At 39.3% G+C, this 25666-nt stretch overlaps 1 protein-coding gene across 1 annotated transcript; it reads left to right on the forward strand.

The window, feature by feature from the left end:
- On the forward strand, positions 1-24790 carry c26h1orf174 (chromosome 26 C1orf174 homolog). Its single transcript, XM_052039348.1, has 5 exons — positions 1-152; positions 5713-5823; positions 15236-15790; positions 18480-18638; positions 22331-24790. The coding sequence occupies exons 1-5, from the start codon at positions 138-140 to the stop codon at positions 22403-22405; spliced, it is 915 nt and encodes a 304-aa protein (XP_051895308.1). The 5' UTR covers positions 1-137; the 3' UTR covers positions 22406-24790.
- Positions 24791-25666: the final 876 nt, after the last annotated feature.

Genomic DNA, 25666 nt, shown 5'->3' on the forward strand with positions numbered 1-25666 from the left:
TCGGCCGAGTGGGCTGTGACTTGAGTACGGTCTGTCCTGAGGCTGAGCTGCGCCGAAAGTTCCAATGCTTTTCGCAACCCAGTTTGGAGCGAGCGAGTAAACGCAGGAAGAAGCATACACCAAGATTTTAATCTAAAATGAAAACTAAACAGGTAGGAGTTGGTTGGTTGTTCTTTAGGTATCCCGTAGCTGCGAGAGTGCATTTAAAGGAGGCTCCGAACCTGTGGCTGGCGGTTGTTTGGCTTCAGAAAGTTGATTCTTTAGTCGTTGCTTCCTTTCGAATAAGGTGTGATCAAAAATAAATTGGCAATTCTTTGTCCGTTTTACTTCATAAGATTAGTTTTTCCCACTGAACTAAGTATTTTTAGAGACTTTTTATGACCTCGACCAGTCATCAGAAGTCAGGAAGTGAGTTCGGCATCGGTCTGTCCTACCGGTTGGCCTTCCCAACCAAGAGCAGGCTGGCACAAACATTGCTGTAATGGCAATCCAAAGTTATTTTGGCACAAATGTAGCTGGGAAATGGGAAGGACGCCACTGAAGGACGAATTGTAGTTGTTTAACATGTAATTGTTATGGCCCAGAATATGCCTGTTCAACAGGTACCAGTGAAGTGCAAGATTTATTTTGTGCTGTGTCTGCTAAGAGCTTTGGTCGGTGCATGTTTATCGTTTCATTGGTGGGTGACAGCTAATGCCAAGCGTGTGTCTAACTTGAGCTAATAAACGCTGATAGAATATTCAAAGAAATCTGCAAAATAATTTTTACAGTTAAAATGATGATTAACAATAATCTACCTCAATGTTAGTTTTCTTCACTCCCACCAGGGAAAAAAATACAATTCTATACAAATAAATTTTAGCTTTATGCTGAAAACTTGTCTGTGATCTTCTGAAAGTTGAGGCAAGTTTTTCATTTCAATTTGCCACCAAAAATATGCCTAGTTGAATAGGTTAGTGCATATGATTTACAAAGGAAAAAGTCCATCTGTAAGTGCTTTGTGTTTATGACAAAATAACTGTTGGTTGACGTCAGGTTCTCAATGAAAGGTTGAGACATAAATATTCAGTCACAATTTGTGATCTTAAAGGTTATATAATGACTGTTACATTTTTTAAAAAATCATCTTACCCTCTGATCTCCAGTTTTTTTTAAATCTCTTGTTCTGTCCTAAAGATGCTAGGCTACAGGTACTTGAACTCTAGCAGTTTTTAAGTACTTTGCCAAGTAGGTATCCAGCCAAGTGTGAGTTTAGGCAATGAGTGCAACTTTCTACTTGAGTTATGTTTGAGAAATTTGCTGGAGTTCTTTGAGGATGTGACAACGAGGGGAACTAGTAGATGTAGTGTATTTGGATTTCCAGAAAGCATTTGATAAGGTTTGACGTTAAAGTTCACCACTCACGGTAAGAGCGAACAGGGTAATACATTACATAGGAAGAGGAATAACTCTCTGGTGGAAAACATATGGTCCAGATTAATAGATAACTTTTCAGATTGGAAATAACTAAGTAGCAAGTTGCTACAGGGATCAGTACTGGGGCCTCAACTACTTGTAATCTATATTGATGGGTGACGAGACTGAAAACATTGCTAATGATACAATAATAGATGTGTTATGGGGAGGACACAAGAGCCAGCAAATAGATTAAGTGAGTGAGCAATAAATTGGCAGTTGGAGTATAGTGTGGGAAAATGTGAGATTATCCACTTTGAAAGGAAGAATAAGAAGCAAATTACTGTCTAAACAGAGGAACAAGACAAAATATTGGAATACCAGAAGATCTGAGGGTCCTAGAACATGAAACACAAAAAGTTAGCATGCAGGTACAGCAAGTAATTACAAACACTAATAAAATGTTGACCTTGACAAGGAGTATACTGTATAAAAACAGGGAAGTTTTAAAACAACTGCAATATATTGCTGAGACTACTAGGAGTACCATGTACAGTTTTGGTGTCCATATTTAAAGAAAGCTGTTTTACATTGGAGGTAGTGCAAAGGAGTTCACTAGATTGATTTCTGGGATAAAGGGATTGATGTATGGGGGGGAAAAAAAGGTATTGGGCCTAAACTCATAGGAGTGTAGAAGAATGAGGGGTGACCTTATTGAACTATACAAGATTCTAAGGGAGATTGACAGGGTAAATACTGAGTGGATGTTATCTCTAGTGGAGGTAACTAGAACCAGGGGGCTCAGTTTCAGAATTAAGAGTTGCCTATTTCAGATGGATATGAGGAGGAATTTTGGTTCGAAGGTAAATTACCTCTGGTGTACATGGGTAGTAGGAAAATCAGGGTGGAGGGAATGGGTGTGAGAGACAAAATAAATTACAAAGAAAACAATTGGGAGAATGGAATTAATGGGATTGGTCTGAAACTTGATGAACCACATGGCTGCCTTCCATGTCAAAAGGAAATATGAGGTAATATAAATATAAGGTGAATTTCTTCTCCGGAGAGTTTTGAACCTTTGGAGTTCTCTACCCCAGAGAGCTGTACCGGTGGAATCATTGAACGTATTCAAAGTGGATGTTGACAGGCATTTAAACTACCAGGGAGTTGAGGGATCTGGGGGGAGAGTGAGAAAATAGTGCAAGGCCATGATTGAATCATCTGTGATCTTATGGGATGGTGGATCAGGCTCAAGGGGCTGATTGGACCACACCTGCCCCCATTTCTTATGCTTTTATGGAGTTGTTTGGTGGAGTGGGGGCAGGGTGGGACAGGGAGCAAGAATAACTGTGAAATGCTTTATCTTTTTTTAAAGAGAGACAGATGAAGACAGACTTACCTTGTGTACAGTTGTAAAGTTCTATTCAAAACATATTAACAAGCTATCCGCTTGTGTTTGCAAGCTATCCATTACAACCTTGCCTTACAGAGCACTGAGCTGTGCCCACATATGAACACATTACAGTATGAATCACTGGGGAGTGATTGTGAAGAGGATTGCTATTTGATATTTATTTCTTTTCCATACTCCAGGATAATTATAGCATCCTACTGGAGCACAGTTAACTCAGCCAGATCAGGGAATGAACCTGGTCAGTGATTCAGAATCATGCCAGATATTTCATTTATCAGAAGCAGGTTTAATATCACTGACTTGTATGTCATGAAATTTGTTGTTTTACAACAGCAGTATTGTGTGAAGACATAAAATTACTATAAATTACAAAATATATAGTGCAACAAAAAAAGGAATAACGAGGTAGTTCATGGATTCATGGACCATTCAGAAATCTGATGGTGGAGGGGAAGACGCTGTTCCTAAGTCGTTGAGTGTGGGTCTTCAGGCTCCTGTACTTCCTCCCCAATGGTAGTAACAAGAAGAGGGCATGACCTGGATGGTGAGGGTCCTTAGTGATGGATGCCACCTTCTTGAGGCACCAATTGATTGCATGATACATTGAATCATAGAACAGACAATCCTTTTTCTCAAGTACTCTCACAATAGCAGAGTGGAACTTTAAAAGATTATGGATATAAAGTAATTTTTTTTCATCTACCACCAGCTTAATGTTAAGAAAGAATGTTTTAAAATCTTTTGTGTAGCCTAGTGATTTTCTCTGTTCACTGTTCTCCACACTAATGCCATCCTGTAGAAATCTCCATGTATGGATTCTTCATTGCCAGTGAGAACCCAAGTCACCACAGAGAGGAAAACACAATTTAAGAATAGAAATATCTTGAAGGATAAATAGAAAATCAGAAACATAACACATACTAGATTGGGAAAGAGCGGTTCTTGAATATGTTTTACTTACCTTTTAGTTCAGGAATTATTCTTATACTTTCCCATATCTGTCACAGCTAAATAACCACAGTCAAGTCTCTAAATCTTAACACAGGCATTTATTGAAAGGATTATTGTTTATGTGGCACAGCAACTGTCCACCTCAATTTGATATGAGAGTTATTTTCCACTAGGAAATGATCAAACGTACAAGATTCGTGACTTACAACAGTCATTTTAGCTGTGGAAAGAATTTTTTTCAGACAGACTGTATTCATTATCTGAATGTATATAGCTGCTTTGGAATTTAAGGACTGCCTGCAGAAGGTAAAATAAAGTAGTGGTTATCAGAACTGCAAGGAAATATTTTCAGGATATAGGAAAATACGAACTTCAGCATATATTCAACCTTATATAGACTCAAGTAATCATTCCTTTTGCATGATTTTTGGAACAAAACAGATATCACAGTTGTAACTTCAAGCCCCCATAACAATCCAATGCCCTGCTGGTGAGTTAATATAACTGAAGGATGTCATTCTGCAACTTTTAATGTCAGGGACAGGATGTTATTTTGTGCCCATGATCCATAAGCTGACATGAATTTTCCTGAAGTTACTGCCAGCTGGAAGGAGCATCTTCTGAACTGTGACTTTGTTCTTTTACAAGAAAGGCCTTTATTCCATTCCTCAGCAAATTTCCAGTAGAGGCTTGCCACCACCCTGACCGACAAGAAATCACAAAGGCCTTGTGACCAGGTGGTGTATCTGCTGGATTTCTAAAACCTGGCAAGGAGGTTGACGTTAGCTGCTGACAACCTTAGCTCCCAGGTCTGGGAAGAAGAGAATATGCCTGGGAACCCCAGAGAATTAGATGAATGTCAGAAAGCAACACAAAGATGCAGCATCTTGATTGAAAGGGAGGCATACTGGTCAAGGTAGAGTGAATTATATACAGTACCAATGGATTTACTTGTACCAATTTGTTGAGCTTTATTTACATTGAGGTATCATACTGCCAGAAGAACTATAAGCCTACATCTGTTTCTCAGCACCCCAAGGTTTCAATCAGAATTATTTTGTAACCATTTTATATATAGTTACTTAAAAACTGAATGTTTTCTTCATTTTAACTTTGTTAGAACTCTCAACAGTACAAAATGTGGTAGGGATTTTGTTTCCAATTTACCCTTCAGATACGCATTATACCTTAGATTTTTGCAAATAATATTAAACACTTGAATGATTTTGAAGACTGAGCAGAAAATATATGAGACATAACTGTTGAACCTAGTTGGGGATAAAATTAGAGTTCAAAGATATTGACTCTACAGTAAGACTCCCATAATCAAGTATGCTCGGGGCTTTGAGCTGAAATTAGCAGATTTTAAGATGCTATAGGATGTTATTCCAAACACACTTTTAATTCACTTTTTTTTAAACGTTGCACAGTAGTATAAAAAAATTTCCAATGAATCCTGTAAGTTAAAAGGAGCATGGGAACCAGGCCTCAGGTGATTTGAGGGAGTGCTAGAACCAGGGCCCTGATGAGTAGAAAAGGAGTGCAGGAACTGAGGCCCAGCTGCTGGAAGGTGAGCTCAGAACCAGCCCCAGTGAGTTGAAAGAGAGTACAGCAAACAATACTCATTGAGACAAACCATAGGATTTCAGAATGATCAGATAGCAGATTATCAGAGTTTTACTGTAACCTGAAAGTTAGCTGCTCTAAGAATTTAATATTTTGAAAATAGACTCCTTGTGTGGCACCAAGTAGTGATGTCTTAAAGGCTGCATTAAACTATTCAAAGATAGGTTAGAGTTGCATTGTACAAAATGTCCACAGTTACTGTTTCAGGATAAAATGTATTTCTTAAATCTTGTGTTATAACAGGTTGAAATTTTGAGTGTGTTTTCTAAAATGAACTACTTAAATTTTATTATAACTAAAATAATATAACAAACATCTTGTTTAAGGTTGGAGTCCGGCGTTCGGCACGTCTTCAGAATAAGGAGCTATGTACTGCAGCATCAAACGCCTCCAAACAGGGCATCAAGGCTGGCAGCTCAACGCATAAAACACCCAGGGTAAGAAAAATGATGAATCTTTCCAATGGAGTGAATCTGCATCTGCAGACTATAGGAATGCACAAATTAAAAAGAAGCAGAAATTTAAAGATGAAGAGTTAGGTAGCTGGTGATGTCGCCACCAACAGGAGAGTGAAGGAAATGAGAGGCAAGGGGTCAGAAATGGAGGAGCCCAAAATAACTGGGAGTTGTTGAGCTTGAGGAATTTACAGAGGCAGAAAGTAATGACACCATTGAGGGATCCAAATACAAGGATGACAAGTTTATTACTGTGGCAGTCCCAATCCAGAGTCAAAAACAAGGCTTGGGATGAACAAGATTTAGTCTGAATTAAGTTATGGACAGAAGAGTTTTGGATGAGGTTATGTATACAGAAATTGGAAAATGAGAGGCTAGTCAGAATAGTATTTGAAAAGTTGAGTCTGCAGTAACAAAGGAATGGAAGATGGTTCTGTGAACATATGACAGTGCTCATAGGGCAGTGTCACAGTCAGGCAATATGGAGATGGGAGTTGATTATTTTGCAGATGGGGACAATACGGCATTGAAAGTTAAGCTTGGGGTCAAATAGGATTTTTATGTTGGGAACAGTCCAGTTAAACCTTGAACAGTGACCGTGGAGGGGTTGGAATCAATGACCATGGAACTGAGATTGTGGTGGAGAGTGAAGTCAATGGCTTCAGTCTTAATATTAAGCAGTGAATTTCAACAGCACAATAAACTAAAGGACTCATCAACATTAATCAGTACTAATCTTGTGCTGGCACCATACAGCACTTTGTGGCATAGACTACTCAATAGCCATCAGGAGTATAAACTCCAATTTCATTATTATGTGCTGCAAGCAAGTAATCTTCCACCCACTGAAGGAGAATAAAATATGGGATTAATGTAGGATTAGTGTAATAGGTGGTTGATGGTCAGCCAGACTCAGTGGGCCAAAGGGCCTGTTTCCATGCTGAATCTCTCTATAACTTCATGAGCCCAGTAAGTGCCAAATAGAAGCTGTCAGGTTGTCACTAGGGATATGAACAATGGTGATTAGTTGATGTTTGTTTTGTTCTCCTCTTCATTGGGTGTATAAATATGATGTGGAATGTTAATTTGGTTGGGTTTTATATTCATGAATTGTGGTCAAGCAGATGTTGAGGTGATCAGCATTGGAAAACAATTAATGGCAACTGCAGTACATTTGGGAATTTTGTTTCTTTTCACTCGTGGGGTATGGCATGAATAATGTATCAGCATTTAATGATCATCCCTAATTGAACTTGAAGTTGGTGACAAGCTCCCATCTTGGCCTGCACCAGAGCTTGAGATTAAGGTACTTCCATAATGCTATTAGGTAATGAATTCCAAGACAGGAACAAGGGGGACAAGAGTGTGATGGTGTTAGAATTGTCTGAGACTGAGGTAAATGGAGCATACCAAAGTGATTGCTACTCTTCCCCTTCTGGGTGTTGAGTTTGTGTATTTTCCATGTACTCTTGCAAAAGCCTTGCCAATTTTCCAGTAGTGGAATAATCCATATAACACACACTGCAGCCGTAGTGTACTGGTGTGGATGGAGTGAATGTTCAGTATGGAGGTGCCAATCAAACAGGTCGCTTTGTCCTGGATGATAACAAGCTAGTTGAGAGCTGTTGAGACTGCTGTCATCCAGACAACTGATAAATATTTCATCACACTCGTGATGCGCTTTTTAGATGGTAAAATGAGAGACAGAAGGTGAGTTCAGCATCACAGGAATACCCAGCCTCTGCTATGCTCCTACAGCCACAGTGTTTTTGTGGCTGGTCCAATTAAGTTTCACTGGTTATTGATGGGTGGTGGAGAATTTGGCTATGGTAATATCAATAAATGTTAATGGCAGTTAGTTTATGGTGATCAGATATGACAATAATAATGGGATTGTCAGATATTAAGTCCTTTGACCCAGAAACTATGATGTAATTTTTCATGCTTGTTATCTGTTTATATAGTGTAACTAGACTTGGTCTAGTATAAGCTTCTGCAGAGTTTCCAATACAATAAAATGTGTGTGTGTGTTGTGGGGGGTAGGTTGAGGGGGAAAGGGGAAACAAGTTCACAGTGCAGTCAGGAACAAGCTGCAGAGACTGTGTGTTGAATGTTGTAAGACTAAGCTGGAGTTCTGGCTGTAGTGCTGATCGGTTATGGTGGGGTTGTAAATGACTCTAACACACCTTCATCATGTTGGTGAGTGTTGAGCCAGGGTTTTTTCTCAAGCAAACAGCAGTTTTTAACTATTCCTTCAGTTCCAGGAGCAGTGACCATCAGAATCCACAACTATGGTGTGTGAGGAAGAAGGAAAGTCTTGGGAAGGGAAGAGCTGCCCAACTGTGGTGAATTTTGGACAGTTATGAAATTCATCTCAACTAGGCAGAAGCTGTAATTTTCTTATTCATTTCAATTGGATGTCGTCTACAGAAAGTGGCTGCTCATGAATTTATTCTGGGATTTCCTCCAATCTGGCACCAGAAATGACATTGGAGGAGATCAGAAATGCCCTTTTGTGGAAAGGACATTTCCTCCTGTGGTTGAACCTGGACCTTGTAGTTCCAGTAAGATTCAGGCTTAACAGTAGCCGATCATCCTGTGCACCATGAGGAGGCCTTGATGCGTGTAAAACTAATACCACATTGCTTTCTGCTCTCTATGAGAGCAGGAGGAAATGAATTCCCCAATCCCTTGAGCAAAGAATATCTTTCGCCATCAGTCACTGTAATTGGTTTATTATTGTCATGTACCGAGATACAGTGAAGAGCTTTGTCTGTTTGCCATCCAGACAGATCATTCCATACATAAGTACATCAAGGTAGTACAAAACAAAAAAAAATGCAGAATATAGTGTTACAGTTACAGAGAAAATGCAGTGCAGGTAGACAAATAAAGTGCAAGGGCCATGATGAGGTAGTTTGAGAGATCAGGAGTTTATCCTTAGGGTATAAGAAGTCCATTCAAGGGTCTGAGCAGTGCATTGTAGATTGGGAGATATAGCTATGTCTGCTGCAGGTGCCTGGAATGGGATGATAATGAAAGAAATTAAGAGTCACTGTGCTTAAAACTGCCACAAGTAGAACAGTCCAGGCAGAGCTCTGACTGCAATTCTGCCTGTATCAAGTGGCACGTTCTTGGAGAATCTTAGCCTCCCTAGTAACTGCTGCTCAAAAGGGTACATGTGGCACTTGCACTCCCTGAATATTCTTGGAGGATTGTCCCTCCTGATCAGAACTCTCCCTCTCTGCTGCCATTCTCTTTTGCCAGCTTAGCCAGATCTTTGAGCGCTGTCCTCCCCCAACCCCCCCCCCCCCCCCCCCACTGTATTTGATGCCTAGGACCTAACAAAACCTGCATTTCTTCTTTAGAGAGCAATATGTTACCTTCTGTACCAAACAAAAATTCTGCAATCTGTTGATTTTATGCACAATCTTCAAGTCTTTGAAGATCCCTTTTGAAAAGCACAGGTGGGGGCAAGTGATAGGTATTCTTCTAGTTGGGTTTCCTGTTCTTAGTTAACATGAAACTAGCATGGCTCAGTCATGACTCTCGAATCAGCACTGCACGTGGATTGCCAAATAGCAAAGTCACAACAAAAACAGGCATTTATTGTTCATGATTGCAGTTGAAACAAAGTGGGCACCTGTGACAAAAACAAAACCACATGTCCAATTTCATGGTCATTGTATTTTAATTGATCTGCTGCATAAGTGGTAAGGCCTTGCCTGGACAAGCACCAGGAAGTCAAGCAGTTCCTTGTGCTAGACTATAAAGTGGCATGCAAAAGTTTGGGCACCCCTGGTCAAACTTTCTGTTACTGTGAATAGCTAAGCGAGTAAAAGATGACCTGATTTACAAAAGGCATAAAGTTAAAGGTGACACATTTCTTTAATATTTTAAGCAAGATTACTTTTTTATTTCCATCGTTTACAGTTTCAAAATAACAAAAAAGGAAAAGGGCCCGAAGCAAAAGTTTGGGCACCCTGCATGGTCAGTACTTAGTAATACCCCCTTTGGCAAGTATCACAGCTTGTAAATGCTTTCTGTAGCCAGCTAAGAGTCTTTCAATTCTTGTTTGGGGAATTTTTGTCCATTATTCCTTGCAAAAGGCTTCTAGTTCTGTGAGATTCTTGGGCCGTCTTGCATGCACTGCTCTTTTGAGGTCCATCCACAGATTTTCGATAATGTTTTTCGGTCGGGACAGTGAGGTCCATGGCAAAACCTTCAGCTTGTGCCTCTTGAGGTAGTCCATTGTGGATTTTGAGGTGTGTGTAGGATAGTTATCCTGTTGTAGAAGCCATCCTCTTTTCACCTTCAGCTTTTTTACAGACGGTGTGATGTTTGCTTCCAGAATTTGTTGGTATTTAATTGAATTCATTCTTCCCTCTACCAGTGAAATGTTCCCCGTGCCACTGGCTGCAACACAAGCCCAAAGCATGATCAATCCACCCCCGTGCTTAACAGTTGGAGAGGTGTTCTTTTCATGAAATTCTGCACCCTTTCTTCTCCAAACGTACCTTTGCTCATTGCAGCCAAAAAGTTATATTTTAACTTCATCAGTCCACAGGACTTGTTTCCAAAATGCATCAGGCTTGTTTAGATGTTCGTTTGCAAACTTCTGACGCTGAATTTTGTGGTGAGGATGCAGGAAAGTTCCCCGACATAAACATCGTCGAAAATCTGTGGATAGACCTCAAAAGAGCAGTGCATGCAAGACGGCCCAAGAATATCACAGAACTAGAAGCCTTTTGCAAGGAAGAATGGGCGAAAATCCCCCAAACAAGAATTGAAAGACTCTTAGCTGGCTACAGAAAGCGTTTACAAGCTGTGATACCTGCCAAAGGTGGTGTTACTAAGTACTGATCATGCAGGGTGCCCAACCTTTTGCTTCGGGCCCTCTTCCTTTTTTGTTATTTTGAAACTGTAAACAATGGAAATTTAAAAAAAAGTAATCTTGCTTAAAATATTAAAGAAATGTGTAATCTTTAACTATGCCTTTTGGAAATCAGGTCATCTTTTACTCACTTAGCTATTCACAGTAACAGAAAGTTTGACCAGGGGTGCCCAAACTTCTGCATGCCACTGTATAATTTCATTTAGTTAACCAGCATTGAGCAACCTGGGGCATCCATCCTCTCTCAGGCTGAACTTGGGCAAGTGAAATTTGTACCTCTTGGAACAATATACTCACTCTGGGAGAGATAAATAGAAATAACCTAATAGGAGGTCTCATTAGCTTGGCTTAGCAATATTTAAACATTGCTTTCTGGCCACTGCAGATATTACTGATCAAAAACATAATTAAATACAGCTTCACAGTTTTTAGTAAGATCTCAACCCTTTAATTGCTTCGTCCCAGGTACCCACTGTTCAAGGCAGTTAATTGTTCTTCATTATGTAACACATTTCAGATATTCTACAACAAGGTCTCTTTTCCTACTAAATTACTTACAACTACAGAACTTGAGTTGTGAACCCTTGTAATGATTGTTCATGTGAATGGAATTTTCAATTTGAAAGAACCCATTTGGAGTTGTTTTTATGATGTCACCAGTGGCTATGGTCTGGAAAAGTAAATAATTACTTATAACCTTAGCAACAGAATCTTATGACGTCAATCAGTTGCACTGGAGTTGGAACAACTGCATAGTGTGGTGTAGTGTATCTAGTACTTTCATGTGCATTACATGTTAGCACATATATGGTGACTAGTATTCAGAGAGCACATAACTCTTGTCAGTCAACACCAAAACTGGATCACATTTGTCTGATTGAGAGATACTATGGGTCACTCTGGAAGAAAGCAGCTTTTCACAGCACCCCATTCCCAGCAACTGTGCTGTTTAAAGATCTAGTCAGCCACTTCACACTTGATATGCAGTGTGGGGTTTTGAACTGAGAGAGCTATAAAAACGGGGTTCAAGTTCCTTGTCATGTTATTTTAGTGGTGGTCCCACTGGAGTATGTAGGGAATAATGCTTCTACTTTCAGTTCTTCAAGGAGAAATGTATCTGAAGGCCAAGATCTGCAAAAGCAGCAGTGCCAGGGAAAACAAACTTCTGCACCAAAAGCTTCAGCACTCCTCCATGCCCAAACTATTCTGGCAGTGGAGGTAAATGTAATTGTTGCCTGCACTTTTTCACTTCCGGATTATTTTAGATAACTGTGATTGATTATGCCATGGTTCACACAGAATGCAATTCAGTTTGGCACTTGGGACGTCACTGGTCCTCTGCATTCAAGTAAAAGAACCTCTTTCTCTTTACATTGAGTCCTTTGGTCAGAGAGAGGAACGGGTGTACGATGAGGATTGTGTGCTTTCTGAAATTTTGGCGAGGAATGGCCTTCATTTATGAGGTGTTTTGTTAGTGCAGCTGAGTATCAATGCAATCAGGGCCAGAGGGCTGGCAGAATTCTAGTGGAGAATGCATTGGGGTCCTCGAGATGAGAATCTGGTGCCTGCACTAGGTGGATCCCTGCAATATAATCAGGTGCAGGTAACATAATTTTGTGCAGCATGTAGAAGTTCATGACAAGGAGGCTATCGTGAGGGCTCAGTCCTGTCTTGAAGCCCTCCAGCAGGAAGATGAGGAGCAGCCAGCATAGAGGGAACTGGTCAGTTGACAGCAGCAAGGGGAAATATTGATATGGCGTATGTCAAAACTCAATGATACTCAGACGTCACCCCACAAGCTCCACATTCAGGCAGAGTGGTAATAACAGGGCATTCATGGGCTACCTTGACCTCGCTTAGCTTTGGCATTGGCTGGACAAAGAATCCAGCATCTGCCTTGAAGCATCCATATCAGATATCGCGAACATCACCTATACTTCCTCATGCAAGGCATGATCAGAGTCCACTCACCCTGCTGCAAACGCTTTGGAAGAATGTGAAAGCAAGACTACATTACGTCCAGTCAAAGTCTTCAGCAGCTTGTGGAACAGTGACAGTGCAGTGATGATGCCATCACTTTCTAACTTTCCTAATGTGGCTCTCCATTGAAAGGAACACCTCATATCAATATATTATTTTCTTGAACTGTTAAGGTTACACTCTGAAAGCCACCTTGCCTCAAAGAGACTGCTTTCCATAGCAAGAACATTCATTAACTGGATGCACTGGGCTCATTAAGATCTCGTTTGACACAAAAAAGAATAATAAAGCTGAAATACCAAGAATTTCACCAACGAAACACTTGACTGCTGCTTGGAGCCAGGAGATATTCTTAAATTTTTTTTTACTTCTGATGCAGCAGACTTGGCAGCTGGAATGACATGGTAGATGCTATGTTACAGCAGTCTAGCAGTGACCCCTGAAGATTTTTATTCTCTTAGATTGAATATGTGACACCATCTGACAGTCCTGTTTCCTGGGAAGAGAGCCCTGACTTTTGCCATTTAGTGAAATTCATTTGATCAACTCATGACCAATGTGAAGCTCTTAGTGAAATTAAACCAATGATCTCCATCAGGAATCACTGTTGTCTCCTCATCTTTTTAAAGTCAAACCTTGACGTGATTGCCGCCATATCAGAGAACACTGGTAAAAGTTATCACTGCTTCTTAACACTCCAAACCAGAGGATGAAGACAAACAGAATGCTGGAATGCCATTCTTCTTAAGTGTGGGCTATGGTGAAGCTACTTCATTTTTGCATGGTATTCCAACTTGTGTAATGAGATATATAATTTTTTTCTCTCTCTGAAAAATTTCTTGTAAATCAAATGAATAAAATGTGCAATTTGTTGATATTCCACACAATCCTCAACGTATTAGAATTAATCGATAACTGATCTGTTGTGGCATTGCTTGTATTAAAGTTTATAAGGCCTGGCTTATTACTGTAAATAGCCCACAATAGTTTGCTGTTGGAGTTGTGGGCTTATGGAATTGAGTCTTGTATTTGGTTGTTGTATGTAATTGTTGCAAACAAGCACTTCCTCATTTCTATTAAAGTGTTAATATTTTCTGGTTATTATCTGGTATTTGCAAATCTCTGACTCCTTCCCATGCTTCCAAAATACAATAGCTGTGTGTTAATAAAATCAGAAAATGTTGGAAAAGCTCATCTGGTCAGGCAGCATCTGTGGGAATAGAAAGAATTGAGATTAACCTTTCATCAGAACTGAGAAAGACAGAAACAATTTAGGGCAGGCATGGTAGTGTAAGGGCAGGCATGGTAGTGTAGCGGTTAGAGTAACGCTATTATGGCGCCAGTGACTTGGGTTCAATTCCGACCACTCTCTGTAAGGAGTTTGTATGTTCTCCTCGTGTCTGCGTGGGTTTCCTCTGGGTGCTCCAGTTTCTTCCCACATTCCAAAGATGTACTGGTTAGGAAGTTATAGGCACGCTATGTTGGCGCTGGAAGCGTGGCGACACTTATGGGCTGCCCCCAGAACACTCTACACAAAAGATACATTTCACTGTGTGTTTCATTGTATATGTGACTAATAAAGAAATCTGATCTTATAATTTAGTCTAGGTAGCAGCAAAGGTGGGGTGGGCAATGGGTGGAACAAAAGGAATATCTCTGATAGTTACCCATTTCAGGTCTGAAATAATGTGGCAGTTAAGATTAACCTGAAATGTTAACCATTTCTCTTTCCACATATTCTGCCTGTCCTGCTGAGTGTTTCTGGCATTTTCTATTTTAATTTCAGATTTCCATCATCTGCAGTTTTTTTTTGATATCCTGCTTTGTGTTATCATTTACTTTTAGTTTTGAAAAGATTATTAGCTTCTATCACAAGAGTGATTATATATAAAGCTGCTACATTGATGCCTTGGAGAGATCTAGGTGGACAAATTCAATTAACTGCTGAGATCAATTTCAAGTTTCAAGTAACGTCCAATTCCATTGATTTTTTTTTGTTGTGTGTAACAGGCATGCACCAAACAGCACTTTTTAAAATATGTATAAAAATGGCCAAAAATTTCAGGCACAATCATTTAGCAAACACTGCAGAGTTGTTCAAATGGCAGTAAAGTAAAATAGTGAATGTGCAGTCGTTTTCATTGTATTTCCATTTGAATTATGTACATCTTCCAGTAGTGCAATTTTAGATTTTTTCCTTCAAAACTTGCATCATCTCTGGAAAGAGCATTTGGAGTTGCATAACACTAGGATGAAGTATTTTAGAGCTTTCCACTGTTTTGTTATGGAACAATTTTTGATAATGAATTGAGAGTTGGGTACAACAAATATATTGTTACGTGTGGGGGAAAAAATATTGGCTTTTTTGCTTCTTCCATATAGCTTTGCAAAATGTTAAGCAGGACAATCACTGATGGGAGCGGAATCTCATAGCTAATTAAGATCCTCTAATGTTCCTAATAGTACTTGAAGCAACATTATGGCATTTAATGATTAGTGAATGTGTGTGTTTTGCTGCAGACTTCACGCGAAACTGTGCTTTCATTAGACAAGTCGGATTCCAGCACAAGTAATCATCCCTCAAAAAAACAGAAGTGTGAAAGAGTGGAAGTACCGACAGAAGAGAAGGCTCCAGTTACTGAGCAGGAACTGGAAGATACTGCTGTCATTCTTCCTCACAAACCCTCACACAAATCAACTGAACAAAATGAGAAGTTAGTTATTAACGAAGTATGCACAGAAGTGAACGCAGCAGCTCAGGAAAACCAGACACCACCTATAATCAGCTCAGAGTGGAGAGGGACAGAAAAACATGTAGAGCATGCAGCAGAAACGGAAGAAATGGACAATAGTAATCGTCTGCCAACAGAAATGTCCATGAAGACAGTGTTAGAGAACAAGGAAGGTGTTGAGAAGACAGACAGTCTAGATAATGATGTAGAAAGGAGAGATACTATGGAGATTGATCAGTCACCAGGCACCTCATTCAAAGTAGATAACAGCATTTTTCTGGACGAGGACAGCAACCAGCCAATGCCTGTTGGCAAATTCTTTGGGAATGTGGAGATTATGCAAGTAAGTACTGTAAACAGTAATAATAATACTTTTCTCTCCTGTATTCACCTACCATGTATAAGATGTCACTTAAAAGAGGAATGGAAAGCATTGAGGAATGTTCATTTTAAGGAACAAGTTGCTATCCTGAAGAATCTTTACTGGCTTGGCTATATTTCTCCACTGTCTTCCTGCACTTTGTTAAACATGAAACTCTTTTCCGGGTGTATGTATACTCTCAGGGGTAGGAATTTAGTCTTGTCTAGATGTGTTAAGTTCATGATATAGTAGCATGTGAACATTGAAATCTGCTTCTGAAATTCTGTTCCATTGACTTCAATGTCAGAATCCGAGCACAATGGTGCTGATCAGTCACTCCAGGCATTGACACTGGAGATGAGTTCTATCCTTGTGTCTTTTATTATTGTCCCATTATTGACAGCTTTGTTATATAAGAATATCGTAGAACTTAAGTTCTCTTTGTAAAAGATTTCTAAATATGTACATTGATCATCTGAAAGATTCAGTTTTAAGATCATCATATTGACTTCACATTTGGGGTGTGTTGTTATTTCCACACTTCAGGTTAGTCACTGATGGTTTGTGTCACTGCAGTTACATCAGTTTGTGCTGAAATTCATTTTCAACATTTTATCTTTGGAATATTTCCTGTGGCTGATTCCTACCACAAGTGGGTGCCTCGGTTTTGGTTGCATAATTTGCTAAGAAGGTCTATCGTTAACAACATATTTTTTATAAGGAGTCTTTCAGCTTGAATGCTTTGTCTTGATGCCGAAAAGACGATCTGATTTTCAACATAAACTCTATGATTGAAAAGGAAACCAGTCATAGAACAACACAAAATAACAGAATTACTTAGCTAATTTACATTTCACTTTAACTGCAGCTGTGACTAAATTATTGATACTATTTTAGATACCGATAACTTCCTTCTGCTGAAACTACATCAGCTTAAACACAGGATCTTTTATTTGCTTTGAGACGATTTTAACCCCATAAAACAAAGTTACCAAAGGACTTGGCATTAAGGCAATGCCATGTATTACTTTTTATCACTACCTGTTATGCACCCTGTTAACATCTTTAGTGGAAGAGTATCTGAAATTCTTTGATGTTGTCACCATCAATGATAGAAATGGAAATTTCTTAACAGCCATTTCTAAGCATTTCCCAAGGTCTCCTAGATTGGGTCGTGATTGGCAAATTGTGACATCTGGAAGTTTAACAAAGTTAATGCATCAGTTGCTATTTATAATTGTCATGCAATTTCTCCAAGATGCATGTGTGCTATATACGTATTGTCTACAATTATGCAATGTCCAAGTCTCCTTTGGATGAGCTTTTGCCTTATGGGCGTAGAACTATTGACAAAATTATGATCAACATAGAAGGAAGCACTTTATTATGGGGGGTGGGAGGAATTATACTTGAAGCATTCTCTGTTGAATCCAAGACAGAATTCAATATGTCATCATGTGAGACAAAACCAGAAAATGCTGGAAACACTCAGCAAATCAAATAGTATCAGTGGGAAGAGAGACCAAAGTTGTCAAAGATGCACCTGATTAAGGGTACTCTTTCTTCCTACTTTTCCTTAAACTCCTTCCCCCAACCCTTGCTCGACAACCACCCAAATATGTATCAACTATGCCTACAGACCAGGAAAATCACTGTGGGCTCACAATTAACTTCTTGACGCTGCTTGTCTCTCTCCATAAATGTGGTTGTATCTCTCTGTTTCAATTCGTTTCTTTTTTTATTTTATTTTCTGTCTCCACTTACCAGATATTAATGTAATTGTTACCTTGACAACTTTGGTCTGCACCATTTCATAGATGTCCCTTCAGATCTCCATCCCTTTCCTTCCCACTACATCTTCATCCTCTCCCAGATAACATGCTTGTTTCTCATTTTGAAGTTCTGATAAAAGGTCCTTGACTTTAAACCTCACCTTTATTTCTCTCTCTACTGATGCTGACTTAACTGCTGAAGTACTTGTAGCATTTTCTGTTCTTGTTTAGGATTTCCAGAATCTGCAGTTTCTTTTTGCTCCAATTTCTAGTCATATGAAACCTGGCAATAAATTGAGATCTGCCAGATTATCTAGTTAAATTTAAGATAACTTTGTCCCTATTTAAGAATAAAATATTTATTTACTTTTGAGACATCTCAGATTTTACCATTAAGAGAAAATTGATTGAAAAGTCTCTTTTTAAAAATTACACCATTGTAAATGAAAAATTCAATGATTAACCTTACATTAGGAATGTGAAACTTTGGGTATTGGTGAATCTGAAGTCAATATATATGAATGTTAAAATTCTGATCAACTTCAGTGACAACAGCTTGTAATTCCTCCAATTGCAGAGATGAGTATTCTCCTGTACAAACAACAGTAATGAGTACTGATTAAGTCTGAATGCTCCTAACCCGTCACTTTAAATTTCTTCCTGCAACCCTTGTTTGACAATCTCCCAAATGGGTAGCAAATATGATTAAAACTACCAGGAAAAGCGCACAGGCTCACAAATCCTTTTTTGACACATACTTTCTATATCACAATCTACAGTAGGATGTCATTAAACTGTTCCGCTGACCGATTTGATCAGTGGAGGAGTGTTTTTTGCCTCTGAGGAAAGGGAATACATTTTATCATTTTTGTAAGAAATCAACACAATGGATGTTTCAGGATCTTCCACAGTCAGTACCACTCCTGGATTCTGTCACCAGGCGAGAGTACAGGAGACGTCATTTCATTGCAAAAGATGAAGAGGATGAAGAACCAGAGGACAGGGTAGCAGACGAGACAAAAGGGGAGCCACGAGTGTTACCTCCATCAGAAAATGAGGTATGATAATACTGTTGTGTGTCATTGCTGTCGTGTTTTTCAAAATGTTGGAGTGTTTTGCATCATCAAACAGCCACAAAATAGAGTGGTGTTTTTGACTTAGTAGAAATGTTTTTTTTTTAATTTTATTCATGGCTGACATCAGTAAAGTATAAACTGATCCACAACTTAAGAGGAAATGTTGGGAAATGGGGCCCTGATGAGTTAAAGGGAACATGAGAAACTGGACCTCATTGAGCTAGAAGTTGAACCATCGGGGATTAGCATAATGGGGTGGGGAGGGGGGTGGTGGTAAGTGAACAATCTTTACTCTTTGGCTTCATTTGATTCAAGTTAAACAAGGGAGCACAGAACATTTCACCGAGTGAGCCAGATGCCAAACCATCGGGATTTACAAAGGATTAGATTGTAGATTACTGGTGTTTTACCGTACTTTGAAATTACCCACATACTTTATTCGTCTAAAGATTTCTTTAAAAATGAGTCTTTCACCTTATTTGCCTCTCAGTATTACAACCTAGGTTTCCAGTTTGAATGGTGGCATTGTTTATTGATTGACATTAATATTTCATAAATAATTGGGTACAACATCATTGGCCATAAGAAGGTACTGCATCCATTGGAAGAAGTAGACTAGTACCTTTCTTTAAGAAATAAGTGGTCCAGAAATGCACATCTTCAAATGCTTAACTTCTAACTAGTACACCGAACAATCAGTATTGCAGAACGGCCGAAGAGAGAGATATGGAATGATGAAAATTATTTCACAAGCCGAGTTTGAATTATGCTTCCTGGTGATATGTTGTTGAATGGAGTGATAGCTATCCGGGACCCATTCCTTCTTCCTGGCCTGGGGAAGATGGGTTTAGGTAAGTGGCCACAAAAAAAAGAGAAGAACAGTTCCTTGCAGATAGTCCACAGAATAAGAGCAAAGAACATCAGAATAGGAACATAAGATAAGATACCTTTATTAGTCACATGTACATCGAAACACACAGTGAAATGCATCTTTTGCGTAGAGTGTTCTGGGGGCAGCCCACAAGTGTCGCCATGCTTCCAGCGCCAACATAGCACGCCCACAATTTCCTAACCCGTACGTCTTTGGAATGTGGGAGGAAACCGGAGCATCTGGAGGAAACCCACGCAGACACAAGGAGAACGTACAAACTCCTTACAAACACCGGCCGGAATTGAACCCGGGTTGCTGGCGCTGTAAAGTGTTACACTAACCGCTACACTACTGTGCTGTGCTATTCATCTCCTCAAGCCTGTTCTGACATTTAGCAAGATGACGGCTGATCTGCCTATATAAAAAGGTAACACTAATGAATGATCTGTACAAGAATGTAAAAGTTTGCACTGTTTTATAATTGTATATAGTTTGTCTTTTATTATGAATAAAGCTTATTTTGATTTAAAACATTTTTTTTTAAAAATCTGCCTTTTACTGCCCTGTCTTTGCATCCCTTAATACCCAGGAGTGGTTAGTGTAACGCTAGTACAGCGCCAGCGACCCGGATTCAATTCCGGCCACTGTCTGTAAGGAGTTTGTACGTTCTCCCTGTGTCTGTGTGGCTTTCCTCTGGGTGCTCCGGTTTCCTCCCACATTCCAAAGACGTACGGGTTGGGAAGTTGTAGGCATGCTATGTTGGCGCCGGAAGTGTGGCAACACTTGTGGACTGCCCCCAGAACAGTCTACACAGAAGATGCATTTCACTGTGTGTTTCAATGCATATGTGACTAATAAAGATATCTTTCTGTCTCAGTTTTTAACACAAATGACTGAATGTCCACAGTCCTTAAGGATAGGGAATTCCTGGACCACTTATTTCTTAAAGAAAGGTACAAGTCTACTTTTTCCAATGGATGCAGTACCTTCTTATGGCCAATGATGTTGTACCCCAATTATTTATGGAATAGGGGATTCCAAAATCCCCTGTTCCTTCTCACAACCTGTTTTCCCTCCTGCCGTTGGGGAAGAGATATAGGAGCATCTGCTCTAGATCTAGTAGAATGCTGAACAGCTTTTTCCCACGAGCAGTCAGGATCATAAATTGATCGTGTCCCCTTCCCCTTCCACTGACAAATTCCCTATCCTTAAGGACTGTGGTGATTGATTTTAGGAGAGCTGGCAAGCATGATCATACACCGCTGACTATTGATGGTGCTGCTGTGGAGAGGGTCAGCAACATTAAGTTCCTGGGGGTTCACTTAGCGGATGATCTGACCTCCACTATTAACACTGCAGCCATCGTTAAAAAAGCCCAGCAGCGGCTTTACCCAGACTCAGAAAGGCAGGCCTCCCTATCCCACACCTCATCACTTTTTACAGGAGCACCTTTGAAAGCATCCTGACCTACTGCCTCACCTCCTGGTTTGGTAGCTGCAAGGCCTACGAACAACAGCAGCTCAATAGGATGGTGAAGACAGCTCACAGGATCATTGGTGCCCCTCTCCCCTTTTTGATGGAGATCTATCAGCAACGCTGCGTTCGCAGAGCTACGGCCATCATTAAGGACTTTCATCACCCTTCTCACGACCTGTTTTCCCTCCTGCCGTTGGGGAAGAGATATAGGAGCGTCTGCTCTAGATCTAGTAGGATGCTGAACAGCTTTTTCCCACAAGCAGTCAGGATCATAAATGGACCGTGTCCCCTTCCCCTTCCACTGACAAGCTCTCCCTCCACACACACATACATCAATACAGAAACAGTTTGATAGTTAGTTACCTGATACATTGAACTTCATCTCGAGCTGAATAAGCACTTATTAATACATAAACACACTTTAACAGATATGAATACGTGGTGTTGATATGTTTTTAGTTATGTTTTAGAGATGTTTTTATAGACTATTTTCGATATTTATCACTGTTCTTTCTGTTGCACTGATATGAGCTTGTGAGAAACAGTTATTTCCTTTTTTGTGTGTATGTAAATACTCAGAGAAATGACAATAAAGCGAATCTTGAATCTTCCAAAGATTAAGCAGTTTTGAGTGAAGAAGTTTCTCTTCACTGCATTCCAGACGGGCCCAACCCTTAATTTGAGACACCTAATTCCAGACTCCACTGCCAGGGGATTATTTTTCCTTTATCCAGCCTGCTGACACTCCTAAGGATTTTGTACATTTCAGGGAGGTTATCTCTCAGTCTTCTAAACTTCTGAAGGATGGAGGCTTGATCTGCTCAATCTCTCCTCATATGACCGAACCATCATCCCAGGAGTCAGTCTAAAAGATCTTTGCTGCAGTTCCTGTAAAGCAAATGTATTTTCTTTGGTGATGAGATCAAAACTATGCACAATGCTCCAGGTGTGCTCTCATCAAAGACCATCTCCCCTGGCAGCTCATTCCAGATACAAACTACTCTGTGTGTGAAGAATTTACCCCTCAAAACCCAGTTAAACCTCCTCGCTCTCACTCTAAACCTACACCCTCTAGTTTTAGTTTTGTTTTCTATTTCCCCTTTCTTTATCAATTTCTTGGTCATCTTTTGCTGAATTTTAACGCACTCGCAAACCTTTTTTCTGCCAAATGTATAAGCCTTTTCCTTAAATCTAACCCATGATTGGAAGAGCAAAAGCTTCTGAGGTTTTAATAGAATGCAGGCCTGATACTAAATTTATTTCAGCTTGTCATATGGGCAATGAAAAATACAAGTCCAGCAACTAATAATATGTTTTGCTTTGAAAGGTGGCCGTGGGAACTGAAACAAAAGTAAATCCTGTCTTGCAAAATTCACCAGACGTGGTGGAGAAGTGTTTGTGATAATCTTGTAAAACACAAATGGAAACTGTTAACCAGTAAAGTCAAACCAAAGATGTCCATCTGATTGCACACCTAATTATAGCAGAGCTGAGCTTGTTTGAAACAATTTTGGTAGTTGACCAGCTGTTACATTCTGATTGCACATTATAAATCTGTGGTTTTTCATATTTGACATTTTGGCTTAGTTATTTCGCCTACATTGTGTTTTTTTAAATTCTGTATCTTTCTTCTGTAATCATTAACTTAAATTTGCACTTAAAACACCCCTGGCATTTACATACACTTCTATTAATAGACCAGTAAATCAAAATAAGGATGACTGGTGTTAGAGTAAGAAGTGGAAGTAAACATCGGGTTAGGTTTGGTGTTTGTGCAGAGCCTTCACCAATGTTGGCTTGAAAGGGTACCGGACTCTCTGCTACTTAAAATCATAATTGCAATTTAAAGCAGAGACTAACCTATTCATGTAAGCAATTTTATAGTGTTTGTATGTGTATGTTCCTCAAAACAAAAAATGGTTGCTTTAAGTTGAAAATATCAAGCTAAATATTGCATTATAAACTGGAAGTGGACTGAAATATTATCAGGCTTGGAAATAGATTCTTTTGCACAGATTCAACCAGGTTATATTAAAATGACATCTATTCACTTTCATGTAAGAAAATTTTGTGCTCAATTTATACATGGTAATCTAGGGAAAGGTTTGTGATTCTTTGTAAATGATACTTAAATTCAGTATTGTAGGATAACAGTGCCTTTGTAAAGGCAGGGAAAAGTTGCAATCGATGTTAGATGAAGTGAAATGACCATTTTTCCAATATTAAATGATTACTACACAGTACTAGAACAAAACAACAGCAAAAATAATTACAGAAATCTCAACCAGCAGTCCTCTCCGTCTGAGTCTGCTCAAACCTTGGTATGAAGAATAAAAAGAATATTTTGCTTTTCATGGTGTCATTTATCTTATTAACATAATAGGTATTTGTTAACAGAAAAAAGGAATGACTAATTGTTTTCCAGAATATTTCTGATCATGGTCATGATCATGAAGGCTACAACTAAAATCACATTATTCCACTTCAGTCTTTCAATCCTTTGCCTTTCTGTAAGCTTGTTGGTGATAATTAAGTTTGTTTTATTAAAATTGAAATGATTTTTGTATTCTGTAGCTTTGCCAGATTAAGTAGGCAGAAAAGGGGGAAAATAAGTGGAACACTTTACTTATTAAATATCTATTCTTTTGAAGGCACAAGATCCTCTTTTCTGGGTAACGTTTATAGATAATACTGCTGCAGCCATCAGTGTCCTGCCAATGCCATTTGAAACTCCTGTGTGGGAGTTGTGCAACAGGGTTTGGTTCTACCTCCCTCTGGGCATTGTGCCTGGTCTTCACTCTGTTCCCCAAGTGGAATTAACGATGTTGAAAGCACTCTATTAGGGAAATTAATGCCTCCTTTCCATTCTAAATATAATACCCCAAGCCATGATTCACTACTTAGTTTAGTATTTGTGAAACCTGTTAAGCAGTTAAATTATAGAACATGATTTTAAATAATTTGTTTCAATATTTAAGTCCATTTTGAAGCACTAGTAAGAAGAAAGTAAAGTATGTGCACTTTGCACAGAAATGCTAGTATTTTTCAGCATACATGCCTCTGAGTTTTAAGACCTCGATGTGGATGTCCCAAAGTTACTATCCGAGTCTAGTGGGAATACAAGAGCAGAGCTGGATCTCACTTAGAATTACCCAACAACCCACCAGATCCACTGGGAAAATCCACTCAGGATCCAATATTAGGATCTTTCAGCATGTTAATTTTAATTGGGATTGTAGGGATGCTGAAAAGAAAGTAAAGAGGAAGGTGCTTTTGAATTATTTCTGTTTTTAAATTGTTTTGGCTCACTTTACCTTTTTAAAAGAAAATAGGCTCTCAGTTTATTAGTTTTTACATCTTTCTGAAACATTCAAAAATACTTACGGCTTTGATATTTGGCAAAGCTGGGAACAGGATCGCACCAGCTTTGAGAGGAGATCTTCAAGTAGGGCTTCTTCTGGCCCACATCAGTGCTCACCTTTCACACTCGAGATCTGCCACTGTTCAGCTCCTTGTTGCTCATCTCTGGGATTGTCCGTCTGAGTAAGATCAACCATCCGGCATCGATGTGTGTCAGTTTGGGTGGTGGGCCCGTGGTGGTAAAAGCTGGCCCAGTGCCTTATTTAAACCAAAGTACAGGCCTGAATGCAAAACATTTTTTTCAAACTGTTCAAACTTTGAGTAGAACATTAGTGAATGTACTGGAAAGTTAACAATCAACTGATGTGCTATAAAGGTGTAATTTGGAAATAACAAATCTTTCAATAAACTTTTACTATTGTCACTATTAGTTTATTATTGTCACATGTACTGTGAAAAGCTTTTGTTCGCATGCCACCTGGACTGATCATTCCATACATAAGTACATCAAGGTAGTAAAAAGAAAAACAGAATGCAGAATATGGTATTGTAGTTAGAGAAAAAGTGCAGTGCAGGTAAACAAATAAAGTGCAAGGGCCACGCCAAGTTAGACTGGGAGATCAAGAATTCACCTTTCGCGACCCAGGTTCAATCCTGACCTTGGCTGCTGTCAGTGTGGAGTTTGCGTGTTCTCTCTGTGACTGTGTGGGTTTCCCCTTGGATGCTTCAGTTTCCTCCCACATCTCAAAGATGTGCTGGTGGGTTAATTGGCCACTGCAGGTGGTTAGCAGGAGAATCAGGGGAACTTAATGGGCATGTGAAAGAGAATGGGTTACAGGACAAACAAGTGGGTGAACGGATGTGGTGAGAATATTCTAAGATCGGGAATGGACTCAGCTGAAATCAGTCTGAAAAGAGACTGAAATGGCCTCTTTCAATGACATGAATATTATAACATTTTTCTTTAATCTGGAGAATGTTAATTTCCTTCACTGGAAAATAACCTTGTTGGTTTTATGTTTTGGCATAAAACTACACTTTTATGTTGCTCTATCTATAGACAAATCTTAGAACAAGTGATAATAGTCATTTTTTTAAATCATCACAAATTCAATGTTGTTACTACAGTCTTCTGCACAAAGTAAAATAATGCTCTTCTTATTCCATTCACAATTGCCTTTTGTTCGGGAGTTACTAGCAAGAGTGTTAACTGCCAGATGTGAATCTGGCACGGCCAATTCAAGTTACAAATATTAACAAGATCTGGTGCATCTGAATCAAAGAGAATGAAAGGGGCTTCTTT

This window comes from Pristis pectinata, chromosome 26 (genome assembly GCF_009764475.1).
Source record: "Pristis pectinata isolate sPriPec2 chromosome 26, sPriPec2.1.pri, whole genome shotgun sequence".
In the NCBI taxonomy this organism is placed as follows: domain Eukaryota; kingdom Metazoa; phylum Chordata; class Chondrichthyes; order Rhinopristiformes; family Pristidae; genus Pristis; species Pristis pectinata.

Bases quoted from the DNA above. Each gene is read 5' to 3' on its own strand.
- c26h1orf174 (XM_052039348.1), top strand. The intron at 15,791-18,479 runs GTAAGTACTGTA...TGGATGTTTCAG, and splicing joins GGAATGTGGAGATTATGCAA to GATCTTCCACAGTCAGTACC. The intron at 18,639-22,330 runs GTATGATAATAC...TTGCTTTGAAAG, and splicing joins TACCTCCATCAGAAAATGAG to GTGGCCGTGGGAACTGAAAC.